General features: G+C 45.2%; 1 protein-coding gene across 1 annotated transcript in view; it reads left to right on the top strand.

Annotated features, from left to right (window-relative positions):
• Positions 1–20,560, top strand: part of ITK (IL2 inducible T cell kinase) — a 98,617-nt gene that overhangs the window by 60,565 nt on the left and 17,492 nt on the right. The window contains 4 exon segments of the mRNA XM_068273101.1: positions 2,574–2,653; positions 8,468–8,604; positions 17,275–17,349; positions 19,519–19,690. Coding sequence (XP_068129202.1) covers positions 2,574–2,653; positions 8,468–8,604; positions 17,275–17,349; positions 19,519–19,690 — 464 coding nt within the window.

Below are 20,560 nucleotides of genomic sequence, written 5' to 3' on the forward strand. Positions count from 1 at the left end.
ATGTCAGGCTGTAAATCAGGGATATGAAAGATTTTACAATGGGCAAACAATGAATAAGCAATTTTTATTACATTATTTTCACTGGAGTTCCTCTTTAAGGATGCAACATTTTGGATCATTAATGACGCCCAAGCATGCCCAATGGCAATGTTATTTTCTATTCCTAGACCAGAGGGAACATGCGCTGATCATCCTCCCTCTGCCCCTCCATAGCAACAGAACGTAATGCTAGCCAGAACAGAAGGCTAGAAATGTGTCTGTACAACATCAGTCCCAGAATTGTCACCCGAGGGATCATTTCACGATCCCCAACAGGTGACAATCATCACATGTGTTAGACTGAAATTATTTTGGTGAAAAGAAAAAAAACAGTTCCATCAGTGCAGCTGTATAGGCATGCATGTCTGTGTGTTCATGCCTGAAACATAACTATTCCACATTGTTTCTATTCTAACAGAAGTTGCTCGGGGTGGTGGTGGTGGTGGTGGTGGTGGGGGGGGTCATAGGTTGACAAGGCCTCATTCAAGTCAAATGTGATCATGTCTGTGAACGAAGGTTGCGCATACACAACTAATGCTATATGTGCTAAAAAGTTCATATGAATCAATTGCATAAAGCCTTCAGTAAATAACAGTCTTCAAAGGTGAGTCAACTGGTGCCTCCTATCACCTCCACCAACACCCTGTGAGCAGACATTCACCGGATATATAGACCTCCACTCAGGTCTATTCAAGCCTTGGGACACTTTGGGCCGTCACCCACCACACCAGAACGAACCGTCACCTCCTTGGTCTTTACAGCAATTATATCTCCATATGACCTCTAAAACAAATGCCTCACATAGCGTAATACCGTAACAATTTATTACAAGATAAAATGCAATTACACTCACAAATTTTCTTCTTTGTAAAACAGCGTAGAGTTTGAACACGGGCTCTCCCCCGTTTAGTAGGGCCCCGGCTGGCACTTGTAGTTCCTAGGCTCTGGTAGAGTGGCGTGCACTTCCACTCCAATCCCAAACCTCAGCGCCGCTCGTCCACCCGCACTCGTCTTGGCTTTCACTTCCGTGTCCCAGACCCCGCCTTACATGTTTCGTCTTCACGACTCATCAGAAGTCATCAGACGAAACATGTAAGGCGGGGTCTGGGACACGGAAGTGAAAGCCAAGACGAGTGCGGGTGGACGAGCGGCGCTGAGGTTTGGGATTGGAGTGGAAGTGCACGCCACTCTACCAGAGCCTAGGAACTACAAGTGCCAGCCGGGGCCCTACTAAACGGGGGAGAGCCCGTGTTCAAACTCTACGCTGTTTTACAAAGAAGAAAATTTGTGAGTGTAATTGCATTTTATCTTGTAATAAATTGTTACGGTATTACGCTATGTGAGGCATTTGTTTTAGAGGTCATATGGAGATATAATTGCTGTAAAGACCAAGGAGGTGACGGTTCGTTCTGGTGTGGTGGGTGACGGCCCAAAGTGTCCCAAGGCTTGAATAGACCTGAGTGGAGGTCTATATATCCGGTGAGTGTCTGCTCACAGGGTGTTGGTGGAGGTGATAGGAGGCACCAGTTGACTCACCTTTGAAGACTGTTATTTACTGAAGGCTTTATGCAATTGATTCATATGAATTTTTTAGCACATATAGCATTAGTTGTGTATGCGCAACCTTCGTTCACAGACTGTTTTACAATTTTCCGAAGGGGCAGCTCCAACTGTGTAGTACAATTGTGTACTTCAATTTGGTGTAGCGCTTATCTCCTTGTTTGATATAAATGTGATCATGTGACTTAAATTATCTGACAAAAATAAAGTTTTTATATTAAAAATCTCTTTAACATGATTTCCCTAACTAAAACGTTGCATCCCCGCGGCTGAAATCTAACTAAATTTCCCCTAACTCCCCCGCCAAATCCATGACTTTTCTGGTCGTGTATTTTGCTGCCCCGGGAGGCAGAGCTTTTAGCTGTAGCTCTGCCTCCATGCGCCTCAATCCACGCGTATCTACGCCTCTCCACCGCCCCTCTCAGTGAAGGAAGACTGAGAGGGGCGGGGCGGAGGCGGCGATCCGCGCTGATAGATGCGTGTAGAGGCAGAGCTGCAGCTGAAAGCTCTGCCTCTCATGGAAGCGCTCCCTGCAGTGTGCCCCGGGGAGTTTGGGGGATTTAGTTAGATTTCAGCCGCAGGGATGCAGCGTTTTAGTTAAGGCTATCATGGTAAAGAGATTTTTAATATAAAAACTTGATTTTTGTTACACTTCAGACTCTCTTTAAAGCCTCTGACTTGAAGATGTTAGTGGCAAGCTCTTTGATTGGGAATTCTGCTGCTTGATTTGCATCATCATGCTGGTCAGGCTGCATGGGGCGGGGCACAGACTGAGTCTGTGAGAGGATTGCAGCCAGCAGTAGTGGCAGTCTATTGCGCAGGAAGTGGACAGTGTTTGGCTTCCTGGTAAGATTCTTTATAGCTAGAGGTAGGCAGGACAACTATACAGGCAATAAGGAGTTGAAAGGCAGGTTTTACATTTGCTTTATGTTCAATTTATTTCCTTTGTTGTTTATATTGCTATTATTTTCAAGGGGAAGGAAGGCGCTTTCATGGTCCGGGACTCCAGACAAGCAGGAATGTACACGGTTTCCATATTCACAAAATCTTTGGGGTAAGTGAGGCTTTATTGATGTTTGGATGTGGAATATTCTTTGTGTCCCAGAACTCTGCAGCAGATAAATCACAACACTTAAAGGCACACTATCATGAAAAATTGTACAATTTAAAAGTATACATTTCTCCCAGAGTAACATGCACTGTAAATTACTTATTTCCCATGTTGCTGTCACTTACAGTGGGTAGTGAAACTCCGACAGATTTGACAGGTTTTTAAAGAGAACCAGAGATGAAGCACCCCCATGTATTTGGCCTTATAAATCAGTGGGAACATGACAGTAAACACCTAATCTGCTCTTTGTTTCATTGTTCTCTGTTTAATCTGACTGTTATCACCTCTGATAAGAATCCCCAACTGAGCATTCAGTCTAGCTTTGCTACGGAATGATTCTATAAAGATGAGTCTGTCTTCTCTGGTGTCTTTTCAAGCCCAAGCCTGCCCCCTTGTGGCTCTGCTATAATGGCTCAGCTATAATTATTCCCTGCAAAGCCAGATTGAATGCTCAGTCCGGATTTCTTATCACAGCTGATAACAGACACTTTAAGCAGTGAGGATGAAACGGAGAGCAGGGTAGGTGTTTTCTCTAATGTTCCCACTGATATATATGGTAAAATACATGAGGGTGCTTCGACTCTGGTTCCCTTTAAGTAGCAGTAGGGTATTGCACCATGTTAGCCATCCGTAAAAGCAAGACGTTTTGAATCAGGATGATACCATTTTTTGGCTACCATTTATTTGGTGCCACAAATTATACCATTTATTGATGGGTTTTTAAACTACTTCATCTCCTCATGGGAGATTCTTAGCATTTCCTTTTACTCTTTACAAAAGCACTCTCTGTAAAAGATCTATACAAAAATGCCAACCAGTCTCGCTACTCGCTAGCACACTATTTTGGTAGTTGGACAGAGCAACTGCCATTTAGTAGTCCCATGAGGAGATGGACTAGTCCAAAGCCTGTCAGATCTGTCATATTTTTATAACCTACTGTGACAGGAACATGGTGAAAACAAAAAGACATTTATAGTGCAATGTACTCTGGAACAAATGTACTTTGTATACTAAGGATGCATACACATGCATTATAGAAGGAAAAAAATCAGTATAGTAGAGGATGGGTAGACGTAACTGACTTTATTGTTGCACTGGGCGCAGCCAGCGTCTTTGGGCTCGCCATGGCAGTCGTAAAGGCCTTTTTACCTGAAGAAGCCAAGTCCCTTATTACTACCTGCCCACAGCTGTATTCCCCTAATTGGAGGTAACACTTATCATAGTTTGTTTTTTTTTTTACATATTTTGTTACATCAACCCTTGCTGATGATGATGAAGTCCAGTATTGCTAGCTCCTCCCTCTTCTTAAAAGGTCCCCTATCCCGACCCCAACCTCATTGCTAGGACAATACACACACACACACACACACACACTCACTCACTCACTCACTCACTCACTTCTCTGGTAGTCTTATCTAATGGTTCCCTCACCATAATATTTCCTGGTGGTCTAGTAGTCTTCCTACATTATTCCCTGATGGTCTAGTGTCCCCCCCCCCCCATCCCCCTGGTGGTCATCCTCCCTACACCCCCATATACAGTAGCTTTTCCTGGTAGTCTAGCAGTCCCCCCACAATATTTCCTGGCGGTGGTCTAGTAGTCCCCTAGAGTCAGGAGTGTTGCTAGGATCCTAAGAGACCCAGGGCACTTTTGGGCACTCCAGACAGAAAATGGGGGTGGACATTCACCATAATGTGGGTGTGGTCTAGGGTGGGGCCAGATTTACATGAATTTAACAGTGATCTAAGTAGGCCTGCTCAGCAAAATGTTGGATGAGGAAAAAAAACTAAAGATGCAGCACATCACATAAACAGACAGTGCCACTTAAACATAACTAGGCGGAGTTACCTGGCTTCTGTGCTGGCTGGTCTAGCTTTCTGCTGGGCGGGCGGGCCTGCTGACAGTTTATCTAGCAGTCCTCCCATAGCATTCCCTGACTTTCTAGTTGACCCCCTGCAATGTTCCCACAGGCCTCCCATTCAGGCACCACAACTCCCAGCATGCCCCCATGGAAAAACCACAGCTCCTTGCATGCCCCTATAAAGGCATCAAAGTGCCCAGCATGGCACCACAGCACCCAGTATGCCCACATAGAGACACCACAGCACCCAGCACAGTCCCATTGATTCCAGCATGCCCGCCATTGAGGCACCACAGCTGACTCTGACTGGGGGACATCCGGGGGCAACCCAGAATAGATCCGGGGCACGTGCCACTGATCATTGCCTATAGTATTCCAGGTGGGGGTCCCCCTGATTTGCTCCCCTCAAATATAGAGTTACACTTAGCAGGCAGGGTTTAAAATGGAGACTCAACCCTCACCCAGGCTCCAGCTGCTAGAGGTCCCGTCTGTCTTCTGTAGGGCCCGCCCGCTCTCTACTTCCTGATTCTCAGATCAGAGATGCAGGGAGTGGATGACGTTGCAGGAGACATATAGGTCCTCTAGCAGCAGGAGCCTGGAGGAGGACTCTATTATAAAGCCTGCCTGCTGTGCATAACTCTGTATATGGAGGGGTAGGCACAGGATTGGGGGCTTGAGGAGAAGGAGGGAGGAAAAATGTGGACACCCTTCCTTCATCTCTTGTGCTTCCAGCCTGGCCGGGCCCCATACATCAATACCTGTTCTACTGGCCTGATGGCGGCCCTGGGATGGCAGGGGGGAGAGGAAAGCATCCTCGTTGCTCTGCATCTAGAGACTGGTGCCTCACAATCCTCTGCTTGGCTCAGCCCTTCCTAATGTACCTGTAGTAGTTTTTAGGTCTGGAATAGAGGTTGCCTATAAGAGTTTGACTGACTCCATCGGCTGTAACACAGTAAGGGGGTGGGCAGAAGAAATCCTTTAACAGAAGCACTAGTTACATAGTAACTAGTAACTTCATAGTGGATGCCTAGTTATCAGCAACCAAATAAATTGTAAGTATAAATACACTTTTATTTCCACCTTCAACCCCCCTCCCCCCAGATGGTACACAAGACCCGGAGGTGTAAGCCCATCCTGACAGATTGCAAGGCTTGAGCAGATGCTCAGTTACCGTTGTCCGGAATGTATTCTAACTGATGGAGCAGAGTGGTCTGTACACCTGTACATGCAGATAGGCACCCAGTATAACAAGGTAGAACTCTTTACTGAAGAAAAAAATACAGAGATATACAGTGGTGTGAAAAACTATTTGCCCCCTTCCTTATTTCTTATTCTTTTGCATGTTTGTCACACTTACATGTTTCTGCTCATCAAAAACCGTTAACTATTAGTCAAAGATAACATAATTGAACACAAAATGCAGTTTTAAATGATGGTTTTTATTATTTAGTGAGAAAAAAAACTCCAAATCTACATGGCCCTGTGTGAAAAAGTGATTGCCCCCCTTGTTAAAAAATAACTTAACTGTGGTTTATCACACCTCAGTTCAATATCTGTAGTCACCCCCAGGCCTGATTACTGCCACACCTGTTTCAATCAGGAAATCACTTAAATAGGAGCTATCTGACACAGAGAAGTAGACCAAAAGCACCTCAAAAGCTAGACATCATGCCAAGATCCAAAGAAATTCAGGAACAAATGAGAAAAAAAGTAATTGAGATCTATCAGTCTGATAAAGGTTATTTCTAAAGCTTTGGGACTGCAGCGAACCACAGTGAGAGCCATTATCCACAAATGGCAAAAACATGGAACAGTGATGAACCTTCCCAGGAGTGGCCGGCCGACCAAAATTACCCCAAGAGCGCAGAGAAATCTCACCCGAGAGGCCACAAAAGACCCCAGGACAACATCTAAAGAACTGCAGGCCTCACTTGCCTCAATTAAGGTCAGTGTTCACGACTCCACCATAAGAAAGAGACTGGGCAAAAACGGCCTGCATGGCAGATATCCAAGGCGCAAACCACTTTTAAGCAATAAGAACATTATGGCTCGTCTCAATTTTGCTAAAAAACATCTCAATGATTGCCAAGACTTTTGGGAAAATACCTTGTGGACCGATGAGACAAAAGTTGAACTTTTTGGAAGGTGCGTGTCCCGTTACATCTGGCGTAGAAGTAACACAGCATTTCAGCAAAAGAACATCATACCAACAGTAAAATATGGTGGTGGTAGTGTGATGGTCTGGGGTTGTTTTGCTGCTTCAGGACCTGAAAGGCTTGCTGTGATAGATGGAACCATAAATTCTACTGTCTACCAAAAAATCCTGAAGGAGAATGTCTGGCCATCTGTTCGTCAACTCAAGCTGAAGCGATCTTGGGTGCTGCAGCAGGACAATGACCCAAAACACACCAGCAAATCCACCTCTGTATGGCTGAAGAAAAACAAAATGAAGACTTTGGAGTGGCCTAGTCAAAGCCCTGACCTGAATCCTATTGAGATGTTGTGGCATGACCTTAAAAAGGCGGTTCATGCTAGAAAACTCTCAAATAAATCTGAATTACAACAATTCTGCAAAGATGAGTGGGCCAAAATTCCTCCAGAGCGCTGTGAAAGACTTGTTGCAAGTTATCGCAAACGCTTGATTGCAGTTATTGCTGCTAAGGGTGGCCCAACCAGTTATTAGGTTCAGGGGGCAATTTCTTTTTCACACAGGGCCATGTAGGTTTGGAGTTTTTGTTCTCACTAAATAATAAAAAACATAATTTAAAACTGCATTTTGTGTTCAATTATGTTATCTTTGACTAATAGTTAACGGTTTTTGATGAGCAGAAACATTTAAGTGTGACAAACATGCAAAAGAATAAGAAATCAGGAAGGGGGCAAATAGTTTTTCACACCGCTGTATTATACACCCCCATCAGGAAATGCAGCTAACTTAGAACAGAGAGAATACAGGAAACCACACTACCATAGAGATCATCACCTCACATTACCAACAGTGACATTTTGTGGTTGCTTTACTATACTACAGTTTAGATAATAATGTTGTTATTACCGTGTTATCCTGAAAATAAGACATACCCTGAGAATAAAAACCAAACAACAAATGGGGAGCACCATCCACAAACAATTAATAAAGTTGAACTTATTGTAAAGTAACCAGTACCCTGAAATGTGCAGAATGGCAAATGAAAGTCAATGTAAACGAAAAGAAACAGCTATGACCTCAAGAAACCGCACCAAATCAGTACCAAAATAGTAATACAAAAATCCATCCTTTTATTGAAATATAATGCAAACAACTAAAAACAATTAAAAACAGGTGGGGGAATACATATAACACCCCAAATATCGGAGAACCAGAAGAATACTAAAGTGCTGATAGTGATACAGACACACCACTCAGGGTGTGAATCAAAAATCAAGTCACGCTAAATGCAAAGCAGCAGTATAATGTGAGTTCTACAGTCCTGTATATGTGTCAGGAAATTTGTGTTTTTATTGGAGCCATCCCTCCTGATATGTCGTGATAAGCATCAGCAGCACTTCACCTTTTCCCAGGACACACAGCTTATCCTATCATAGCTCTGGGGAGCCTGACAGAATCCTCTGCCTGCAAGAAATAGACCCTTACTCACATGATCAGCAGAATCAGTTTCTTGTAAGTGAGAGCCAATATCTGCAAGCTCTGTGTATTCTGCTTGTGTTTCAGCATGGCATGCAGTATGTACATTTTGTATAGGAAAACTACCAGTGTTTCCCCAAAAAATAAGACATCCCCTGAAAATAAGCCCTAGCACATCTTTTAGAGCAAAACTTAATATAAGACACTTATTTTCGGGGAAACACGGTACCAACACTAACATGCTTGTTTCTTGTTCTCCTTCTCTTTTCAGGGAGGGTAGTATTCACGCAGTGAAACATTATCACATCCGGGAAACAAACGACTGCCCCCCCAAATTCTACCTGGCGGAGAAGTTTGTGTTTGCCACAATCCCCCAACTTATCATCTACCACCAGCATAACTGTGGGGGTATGTGCACAGAGGATCGCGTCTATAGCCACAGAAAACGTTACAGCAATAGTCTGGCTACACAGATACATTTCTCCAGTGGCGTAGCAATAGGGAAAGCAGAGGGTACGACCACACCAGGGCCCCTGGGCCAGAGGGGGCCACTAGGGGCCCTCCTCCATCCATCTAATTAGCTTTTCATTGGTGCTATTCTGGTAATGAACACCTCTGTATGTGCATTGCATAGTAGTAATCCTTAAAGGGACTCTGAAGTCTCCTAAAAATGAGGTTTTTACTTTAAAAAACCTCTTTAACATAATTGCCCTTCCTAAAAACGCTGCATCCCCGCTGCTGAAAACTCCATAAATCACCCCAAACGCCCCCTGGCAAAATCCACGGCTTTCTTGGTCGTGGATTTTGCTGCCCTAAGGAGCCCGAGCTTTGGGTTGTAGATCTGCCTCCACGCGCGTCAATCAGCGCGGATCTCCGCCTCTCCCCCGCCCCTCTCAGTGAAGGAAGACTGAGAGGGGCGGGGAGAGGCAGCGATCCGCGCTGATGGACGCATGTAGAGGCAGAGCTACAGCCCAAAGCTCTGCCTCTGTGCGGAAGGAGTCCCGCGATGTGCCCCAGAGTGTTTGGGGTGATTTATGGAGTTTTCAGCCGCGGGGATGCGGTGTTTTAGGAGGGGCAATTATGTTAAAGAGGTTTTTAAAGTAAAAAAACTCATTTTTAGGAGAGTTCAGTGCCTCTTTAAAGGAACCCTAAACCGACGGGAAAAAAAATTTCACGCACCTGGGGCTTCTACCAGCCACCTGCAGCCGTCCTATGCCCTCGCCGGTCCCCAATGATCCTCCGTTCTCCCGCCGCTGGGGTTTTTTTTTCCGACTCGGAGGCGGCAGGCCACTGCCCCTGCGCAGCCGTGGCAACACGTATCCTTCTTCGCGTTTCCCTCCCCAATAGAAGGACACACGTGGACAGAGTGGCCCGTCAACTCTGAGTCAGCAAAAACAAAACTAACCCGCGGCGGGAGAGCGGAGGATCAATGAGGACCGGCGAGGGCACAGGACGGCTGCAGGGGGCTGGTAGAAGCCCCAGGTACATGAAACTCTTTTTTTCCCCCTGTCGGTTTAGGTTTCCTTTAACAAACTGTACCCTTTCTCTGGTTACACCTCTCGGACACTGCAGCTGTCCTTGGTAGGTTTTGAGGCTCCATATCAATAGAGTGCTTGGGGCCCCTTGTAAAACTGACACTGGGGCCCCAAGCTCCTTAGTTACGCAACTGCATTTCTCCACATCGTTCATGCAGCTGTATGTACTGTGTACCCTCTATTGTACAGCACCACGTAAGATGTCAGCGATGTAAACAGAGTCAAGTCACATTATTATGACCACCTCCAATTACAATGCAAAATTGTATTGCAAAGTTTTGGAAAAATTAAAATTAATTTCTTTTGTAACTGTAATCGGGGACCGTAATTTCACACAATTTCTTGCTGACTTTTGCAGTTACAGTGGACCTGAACTCTTGCACAAGACAGAAAGAAAACAGAGAAATACACCCTGGATGTATTTAGAGAGTTTAGTCTGTCTACTTCCCCCTTATCTGTGACTAACAACAAGTGTAATATGGTCACTCAGCTGAGTCAGCTCAGGAATCGCCTCAACAGAGTAGCTACTGTTATTTTTGGACTGATTTTCCCGCCGATATACAGCCGAGTCGATCACTGTGATCGAATCAGCTGTGAAATCGTTGCGCAAACGTTCCCGTCGATCTGTCTGTGCAGAAGATTTCGCTCGATCGCCGGCGGGTCGGGAGTGCGTCGATAGCAGCGTTCGAATGCCCGACGACCGGCGCAATACAGCAGCAATACATTACCTGCTCCGGCCGGCGCGTATCCCCGCTGCCCCCATTACTCTTTCTCCGCGCTGGGCTCCGAGTCCGGCAGGCTTCACTTCTTCCTGTCCCGGCAGGAAGTTTAAACAGTAGAGCGCCCTCTACTGTTTAAACTTCCCCGCACAGGAAGTGAAGCTGGAGCCCAGAGCGGAGAAGAAGACAGCGGAGACCGGGGGACTCGCGCCGGCCGGATCAGGTAATGTATGCAGGTAGGGGGGGCGGCAGCGGAAGCAGCGGCAGCTTCACAGATGGTGAATCGATTTCATGCTGAAATCGATTCACAATCTGTTGGTCGATCTGATGGCAAGTCGACCAGTGTATGGCCACCTTTAGACTCACTTTTTCTCCCCCACTGTGTCTTATAGTCCAAATGCGGGGAGTTTCTGACTTGCGTACGCCTGCCAATACGAATCTCCAACCCGCCACAATGTCGTGGACTCCCTGTACTGTGCCCATGCAGAGGAGGACACAGGGGGACAAATGGAGGACCCAGGGGGACACAAAGGGGCATAGAGGAGGACACAAGGGGGACAGAGGAGGACACAGGGAGACGCAATAGGTACAAAGGGGGCATAATCCACAGGATGTCCCTTATCCATGGATACACCAGGTTTAGTATACTGTATATTTTTTTGCCTAGTTTTTGTTCTCTATACCTAGATGTGTCTTATGCTCAGGAGCATCTTATGCTCTTAAACATACGGTAATTTGTAAACACAGATGTCTGCTTCCATGAAAGCAGGAAGTAGAAACTGCAGATTGATTGCAGGCTTTGTATCAACTTTGATGCTGGGAACACACGATATGTTGTTTCCGCTTGATCGATTTTACACTCGATTCTCCGCCGATCCTTTTATCTTCCGCTCGTTTTTCTTTTTTTCCATTCACTTCTATGAGAAATCGAGCTTTAAAACGATCGAGCGGAAAATCGGACATGGTGGAATTTATCAATCGAACGCATCTATCGAGCAGGAAAACGAAACGTGTGTTCCCAGCATAACAAAGAAATGTTTTTCTTTAAAGGATGTTATGCAGTTGCTTATCTTTCAGAACAGAGAGGAAGTTCTAAGTTCAGGTCCGCTTTAATAGCAAAGCTCTCATATGTGCTCCCATCACCATACCTGACAAATTGCTAAGTATATTCAAGGGAATAGTGGGAACAAGTCAAAACATTTTTGTTTTCTTAAAAAGACCTTGTAGCTTTTGAGAAAATCGATTTGAAAAATGGGAAAATGTTTTTTAAATTCTGTAAAAAGCCATTTTGCCATTTTTCCATTGTATTTTTTAATTTTCTCAAAAACTACTAGGTCTTTTTTAGATAGCGTTCCCACTATTCCCCTTAAAGTAAACCAGAGCAGGACTGGGCCGAGGCAGAGGCGAGAGAGGCTCCAGCCTCAGGGCGCAGTGTAGGAGGGGTGCACAACCCACTCAGCTATCATTCCCCTATTGTGTGTGAAGCAGAGAGAAATAAGAAAAGGGGATACATGGCAGTCACCGCAAGCCAGATAACTAGAGATTAAGGTGTTGGGGGCCCTGGGGTGCCTCTTAGTCTAATAGCAATCGGTGTGTGACGACTGGGGTGGGAGGGATGGGGGTGCACTTTGGTGTCTCAGCCTTGGGTGCTGGAGGACCTTGTCCCGGCTCTGAACCAGAGATGTGAAACTCTAAAGATTTGATACTTACCCGGGGCTTCCCCCAGCTCCACAAGCTCATCTGAGTCCCTCGCCATCCTCTGCCGTTCAGCAGCGATCAGCCCCGATAACAGGCTCAGTCAGGTCCAGTACGGGTCTACTGCCCATGTAAGTGGGCAGCATTGAAGAAGAAGACAACTTGTGGGATGTCACGCACGCAGTGCTCCGACATCTGGAACGCAAGATGTGAGTTAATTATTCTCCGCCCGCTGCTGCCGCAACAACACTGCTGTACTATCTGGAGGGGGTGTGTGGACTGGGGGGAGGGGGAACCAGGTGAGGGCCTCCCCACCACTCTGCCTGCTGCTCCCCTTCCGGGGTGGCTACCTATAAAGGGGCAACTATACTACCTATACTGGGGCAACTATACTACCTATACTGGGGCAACTATACTAGCTATACTGGGACAACTATACTACCTATAATGGGGGCAACTATACTACCTATACTGGGGCAACTATACTACCTATACTGAGGGCAGCTATACAACCTATACTGGGGCAACTATACTACCTATAATGGGGGTAACTATACTACCTATACTGGGGCAACTATACTACCTATACTGGGGAAACTATACTAGCTATACTGGAGCATCTATACTACCTATAATGGGGGCAACTATACTACCTATACTGGGGCAACTATACTACCTATACTGGGGCAACTATACTACCTATACTGGGGCAACTATACTACCTATACTGAGGGCAGCTATACTACCTTTACTAGGGCAACTATACTACCTATAATGGGGGCAACTATACTACCTATACTGAGGGCAGCTATACTACCTTAACTGGGGCAGCTACCTATACTGGGGTATCTATACTAGCTGCCTATACTAGGGGCAACAATATTGCCTACCTATATTGGGGCAACTATACTAGCTACCTAAACTTGTGCAGCTATGCTGGCTACTTACACTGGGGGCAACTATACCTGCCTACCTACCTATACTGAGGGTGAACATTTTCAGGTGCTGTGCAGTCATTCCAAATCTGTGCAGATGGGGGGGGGGGGGGGGGGGGGGACAAGTGGCATCCTCACATGTTTGCCTCAGGCAGCAAAAAGTCCAGAACCGCCCTGTATGTGCTGCAGTCACACACACGCTCAGTTTTCTTTCCTGTTGCTCCCTAATCCATGAGTCTTGTTTATGCTCTCATGAGTGCTGTCCTGAGGTGACCTGGGAAAGATAACATTACTTACCGATAACTTCTTTTTCAGGAATCGAAAGGACAGCACCCTAAGGGTCTATTTCCACTGCATGCAGATGGATGCAGAAAAACTGACTCCAATGAATGCCTATGGGAAAATCTGCTTCCGAAAAATTGCGTGTAGTGGAAACAGGCCCATAGGCATTCATTGGAGTCAGTTTTTCTGCATCCATTCTGCATCCAATCTCCGTGTAGTGGAAACAGGCACTTACACACCACCCATCATTGTATTTGTATTAAAAAATGATTTGAAATATTATCCTGAATGGCGTTATCTTTCCTATTAACTGAGTGTCTGTGGGATTGCAGCAAATCCTGTGGCCAGAGCCGGATCTAGACTTTTTTCTGCCTGAGGAAAACTTGCAAGAATGCTGCGACCCCCTGCGCTGCAGTGAAGAGAGAAGAACGGTTCCCCTGGTAACGGCGCATATACAGGAAGTAAGTACTTCCTGTATATGCGCCGCTAAAAGCAGCAGATTTCTGGCAGCACTACAGGACAATTACTTGACTGAAATGGTAACGGAACCAACTAGGGGGAATGCGTTACTGAATCTGATCATTTCTAATAGACCAGATAATGGCCTCAATTCACTAAGCTTAACTCCTGTCTTTAATAAATCTTCTGAGCTGTTTTACAGTTATCACCATGGTGACATAATTGTGATAACTGTAAAACAGCTCAGAAGAGTTATTGAAGACAGGAGTTAAGCTTAGTGAATTGAGGCCATTGTATCAAATGTGCAGGTTCAAGAACATTTGGGAAATAGTGATCACAACATGATAACGTTTGATCTGGTGACTGATAGGCCACAGGGCAGCGGGACCACTAAAACTATGAATTTTAGAAAAGCAAAGTTCAATCAAATTAGGCAGGCACTAAGTTTGGTGAACTGGGATAATGTACTACAAGGGGAAGACACTGAAGGGAAATGGCAAGCTTTTAAACTTATACTCAATCAATATTGTAGTATATATATCCCATATGGAAACAAAATGTCTAGGAATAAAAAAAGGCCTCTATGGATGAATAGAAAGGTAAAGATAAAATGAAGAGGAAAAAGAATGCCTATAAGGTCTTAAAACAGGAGGGGACCGAGGCTGCACTAAGCAATTATAAGGAGTGCAATAAAAATTGTAAAAAAAAGAAATTAGGCTGGCAAAGATCGAAGCTGAAAAACAAATCGCAAAGGATATGAAATCTAACCCAAAAAAGTTTTACAAGTACATTTACTGTAAAAAAAGAAAGGTTGACTGTATAGGACTCCTAAACGATGAGGGTGGGAACTCAATGGTGGATGACCAAGGTAAGGCAGAGTTATTAAATGCTTTCTTTGCTTCTGTCTTCACAAAAGAATCAGCACTGTTGCAAATTACAGAGGCGGAAGAGTCTCAATGTTCTAACTGTAATATTAAATACTTAACACAGGAAGAAGTGAAGGCAAGACTAGGCCCGTTTCCACTAGTGCGGTGCGAATCGCTGGGATTCCACCGCTGACAAAATCGCATGCGGATGCGATTCCACATGCGATTTTTGCCGCGATTTCGCATGCGATTTCGCATAGGCAGGCTATCAGTGATTTTAACCATGTCACTGCCTGGCTCAATGTACATTAGTTTTACTGCAAAAAACGCATGTGCGATTTCCCCTATTAAATACATTGCCTGCGAATCGCCTGCATTCCACACGCAGGCGAATTCTGCAGGCCCTACCGTGCAGAAAAATCCTGCACAGAAAAACGCACCAAAAAACTGACAAGTGGAAACAGTCTCATCCACTTGTATTAGTTATGCGAATCCGCATGCAGACAACGCATGCGGATTCGCTCTAGTGGAAACGGGCCCTAAATAAATTAAAAATAGACAAAGCACCTGGCCCGGATGGCATGCATCCTCGGGTCCTAAGGGAATTAAGTTCAGTTATAGATAAACCTCTTTATCTTATCTTTTGTGACTCTCTTGCAACTGGCAAAGTCCCAGTGGATTGGCGTACAGCCCACGTTTTCCCATTAAGAAGGGCAAAAAATCTGATCCAGGAAATTATAGACCTGTAAGTTTAACATCAGTTGTATGCAAACTATTTGAGGGGTTACTAAGAGATACTATACATGACTTCATAGTAGAAAATAATCTTATTTCTCAGCATCAACATGGGTTTACTAAAGACAGGTCCTGTTTAACTAACATGCTCAGCTTTTATGAGGTAGTGAATGCTAATATGGATATTGTGAATGCTGTAAATGTGATATACTTGGACTTTGCAAAGGCCTTCGACACTGTTCCCCACAAAAGTCTGGTGCAAAAGTTGAGGATGCAAGGACTGGGGAAGAGTCTGTGTTCATGGATAGGGAACTGGCTAATGGACAGAAAACAAAGAGTTGTGGTCAATGGATCGTACTCAAAATGGGAGACTGTTAGCAGTGGGGTCCCACAGGGGTCTGTTCTGGGTCCAGTGCTCTTCAATTTATTTATTAATGACCTAGTAGATGCAGTAGTGAGCAATGTTGCTATTTTTGCAGATGATACAAAATTGTGCAGAATCATCAACTCTCAGGAAGATAGTGTCATATTGCAACAGGATCTGGATAGGATGACTATATGGGCACATACATGGCAGATGAAATTCAATGTTGACAAATGTAAAGTCATGCATTTTGGACGTACTAATGGTCTAGCACCATACAAAATAAATGAGATACAGTTGGGGACATCAAACTTGGAGAAGGACTTAGGAGTACTCATTCACAACAAGTTAAATAATCGTACTCAATGCCAAGCAGCTGCAGCTAAAGCTAACAAAATTTTGGGATGCATTAAAAGGGAAATAAAAACTCGAGATGCCAGCATAATATTGCCCCTGTTTAACTCTCTAGTAAGGCCACATCTGGAATATGGAATTCAGTTCTGGGCACCACATTACAAAAAAGATATTGCAGTTTTAGAGCAGGTGCAGAGACGAGCAACAAAATTGATACGTGGGATGGAAGGTCTCACTTATCAAGAAAGGTTAGATAAACTGGGTTTATTTAGTCTAGAGAAAAGACGCCTTAGAGGGGATCTAATTAACATGTATAAATACATCAGAAGGCAATATAATAGCTTGGCGGATGAGCTTTTTGTCCCTAGGCCTTCTCAAAGGACTAGAGGACATGATCTACGCATGGAGGAAAAACGTTTTAGCCATTTATTTAGGAAAGGGTTCTTTACAGTAAGAGTGATTAAGATGTGGAATGCATTGCCACAGGAAGTCGTTATGGCAAACTCTATACCTGCATTTAAAGGGGGCTTAGATGCTTTCCTTGCGTTGAAAGACATCCATGGCTACAATTACTAGGTAATGCCTAATGATGTTGATCCAGGGATTTTATCTGATTGCCATCTGGAGTCGGGAAGGAATTTTTCCCTTTAGGGGCTAATTGGACCATGCCTTGTAAGGGTTTTTTTGCCTTCCTCTGGATCAACAGGGATATGTGAGGGAGCAGGCTGGAGTTGTACTTTGTACTGGTTGAACTCGATGGACGTATGTCTTTTTTCAACCAAAATAACTATGTAACTATGTAACTATGTGAGCCGCTCTCCTCTCTTCACTGTGGTGCAGCGGGTCACGGCTGATCTGAGGTCTAGACTAGTAGCCAGGGGAACTGGGGAGCAGCAGCCGCGGGAAGGGAGGGAGCGGGCAGGATGCCCTGCCTGATGCAAGAAGTTCAGGCAGCGTCATGAGTGGACCGCCCCTGCCCGTGGCTAATTTGAATATTTTATCTTATCCTGTCCAGATTGGAGTGGAGAGGTTATCTATCATAGGTGATGTCCTGGAAAAGATGTTACCAGTAAGTAATGTTATCTTTTTTGCATATGAAATATCACAAATGAACGTTCTTGTCTTGTGTTACAGGTCTGGTAACGCGGCTTCGCCATCCTGTCTGCTCCTGGAAGGAGGCAACGCCAGTCACTGCTGGGCTGAGTTATGGTGAGAATATCTGGCCCTTATTCAACTCACTTTTTTCCTAAGTTTTCTCCTAGGAGTTAATGTTTCATCTTCTGTTTAAAATAACTTTTGCACTCTGCAATTAAAAAAGTACCAAAGACTAGGTGAAAAAGTACTATCCAGAGTCATTTCTTGCTTGCTGGTGGCTTAACCCTCCTGGCGGTAACCCCCCGATTTGCATAATTTTTTTTTCTGCTACACGCAGCTAGCACTTTGCTAGCCGCGAGTGCACATCGATCACCTCCGCTACCCGCCGTGCCACGCCCCCCCCCCCCCCCCCCCCCCAGACCCCATGCGCTGCCTGGCCAATCAGCGCCAGGCAGTGTTGAGGGGTGGATTGGGACTCCCTTTGATGTCAATGACGTCGGTGATGTCATCCCGCCCATCGCCATGGCGACGGGGGAAGCCCTAATGGAAATCCCATTCAGAACAGGATTTCCGGACAGGCTTGATCGCCGGAGGCGATCGAAGAGGGTAGGGGGATGCCGCTGCACAGCGGCTATCATGTAGCTAGCGCTAGGCTAGCTATCATGATTTAAAACAAAACAAAAAAATTTAAAAACTGCTGCGCTGCCCCCTGGCGGTTTTTAATAGACTGCAAGGAGGGTTAAAGGGTACTTCATTGATAAGGTATGAAAATATCACCTAGGAGCAAACTGAGGGGAAAAGCCGAATTGAATAAGGACCACTTGTTTGTTTTGGACTAAGGCAAACAAATACAAAGACAAGTGCTGGATGCAGTGGCGTAACTAGAAATCACTGGGCCCCCCTGCAAAACTTTGGATGGGGCCCCCTCCACCATGAATAGGGACTGTCTACAAAGGGCCCCCTGCGGCTTCTGGGCCCCCCTGCACTGCATCCCTTGCAGGGTCTATTGTTACGTCCCTGGCTGGATGTGTCTTGGTTAAGGATGGCCTCTGATATGCAAATCATTCTGGTTTGCATGCAAATTGTATGCGGCTTGCAATTCGGTCAGACCAAATCTAGATGAAGTACATTTTTATTGGCTCATTGGTCTTCTGCACAAGTGAAACTCAAAAAATGTGAAGATTCTGCAGAAGTCCATTTATTTCAGTAATGCAACTTAAAAGGGGGCAACTAATATAGGAAATAGACTCATCACGTGCAAAGTGAGATATTTTCAGCCTTTGTTACAATGTTGATGATTGTGGCTTACAGCTTATGAGAACATCAAAATATCAGCCCATTAGAATATTGTGAACAGGCTCAATATTCTAGGCTGAGTGTCAGACTCTAATCAGCTAATTCATCCAAAACACCTGGTTCCTATTTCATGTATTAGTTTCACCTTTTAGGCCCCATTCACAGTAGAGCGTTTTGCCGCGATTCCGGCAAAACGCTCTAACGCTAGTGCTTTTTAAAAGCGCTTGCGTAATGAAACCCTATGGGCCCGTTGTTACGTGGGCGATTTGCGCTAATCGCCGCAAATCGCCCAAAAACGAGCAAAAACCCGAAACGCAAACGTGACGCCTGCACCATTTTCAGGTGATTTCCTGGGGATCGCGTTTCAGTGCTATAGAAGCGCTAAACACGATCGCTGCAAAATCACCGCACTGTTCAGTGATTTTTCCACGTGAAATCGCGGAAAAATCACTCCTGCAAAAAGCCGGAAAAAATCTCCGCGTTTTGCGTTTCTAAGTGTGAATGGGGCCTTAAGTTGAATTGCTGAGATAAATGAACTTTTGCACGATATTCAAATTTTTGGAGTTTTTCCTGTACTTGTGTGTTATGGTGGCCACACACACCATACAATTTTGTAGATTTATTTTTTTTTTTTTCAAATTTTGAGAATTACAATTATTTTTTTAGATTGATTGTAACATTTTAACAATCTGACTTATGTTTTCCACGAGTATGAAAAAAATGATTGATCAGAAATACCGTATCAGCCACTCTCAATCAACTTTATATTGGAAAAAAAAGTTAATAAAAAAAAATTGATAAAATTTCTCATTTGATAAAAAAAAAACAAAAAAAAAACAAAACTTTCAATTTTCCAGGACAATCGATCAATTTCATTGAAAAATAGGAAAATCTAATCTTTTATTGTACCACCCAATGCCATAATTTCCCAGCAGCCTTTTCCCATGTATGCGTGTCTCTTAGTCGGCCATCTTTTTCTCTGCGCAGGTAAATTTGAGATCGATCCCACGAGCCTGACGTTCATCCAGGAGATTGGCAGCGGCCAGTTTGGCGTGGTGAAGCTGGCTTCCTGGCAAGGCACGAGGAAAGTGGCGGTGAAGATGATCCGGGAAGACATGATGTCAGAGGAAGACTTTGTGGAGGAAGCCAAGATATTAATGTAAGCAGGGCTGGATTTGTACTCTTTACCGCCCAAGGCAACGGTCACCAGCCGCCCCCCATCAGTATAGGTAGTGAGATGACCCCTCTCCCCTTCCCTCCAGTATAGGTAGCCAGATGACCCCTCCCCTCTTTCCCTCCAGTATAGGTAGCCAGATGACCCCTCCCTCTAGTACAGGTGGCCTGATTACCCCTCCCCTCTTTCCCTCTAGTACAGGTAGCCTGATGACACCCCCCTCCTTTCCCTCCAGTATAGGTAACCAGATGACCCCTTCCTCTAGTATATGTAGCCTGATGACCCCCCCCCCCCCAGTATAGGTAATCCGATGACCCCTCCACCCTTTCCCTCCAGTATAGGTAGCCAGATGACTCCCTTAATCCCTCCTTTTCCCACTCCACCCCCCCACCCCCTTTCAGTATAGGTAGCCAGCTCACCTTCACACCGCAGCAGCCATCAGTGTCACTCATTTCTCCGCTCATCTCCAGTGCAGAAACTTCCTCTTCTTTTCTGTCTCCAATGCTGCCCAAGTCCATAGCCGCTGGCCACAATGCAAACGTGCACAGAGAGCAAGGAGGCTGCTGCACAGGCGGCTAGCAGCAGAGTACCGCGGTCAGGCGCTCGCCTCATCTCGTTGCATTGCAGCATTTGCAAGCCTGCAAATGCTGCACCAGTTTAACCTGCTGCTTTGGTGCCCTTGCTCCTGTGGTGCCCTAGGCCATGGCCTAGTCGGCCTTGGCCTGAATCCGGCCCTGAATGTAAGAAGTCATTATTAGACATTGGATGCATAGCTAGATTTTCCCCAGTGAGGTTTGACACTAGTGACGTTGCTGTAAGCTTATCACAGCACAGTGTGATGTGTGCTTTGCTAGG

This window comes from Hyperolius riggenbachi, chromosome 3, assembly GCF_040937935.1.
Source record: "Hyperolius riggenbachi isolate aHypRig1 chromosome 3, aHypRig1.pri, whole genome shotgun sequence".
Taxonomy (NCBI): domain Eukaryota; kingdom Metazoa; phylum Chordata; class Amphibia; order Anura; family Hyperoliidae; genus Hyperolius; species Hyperolius riggenbachi.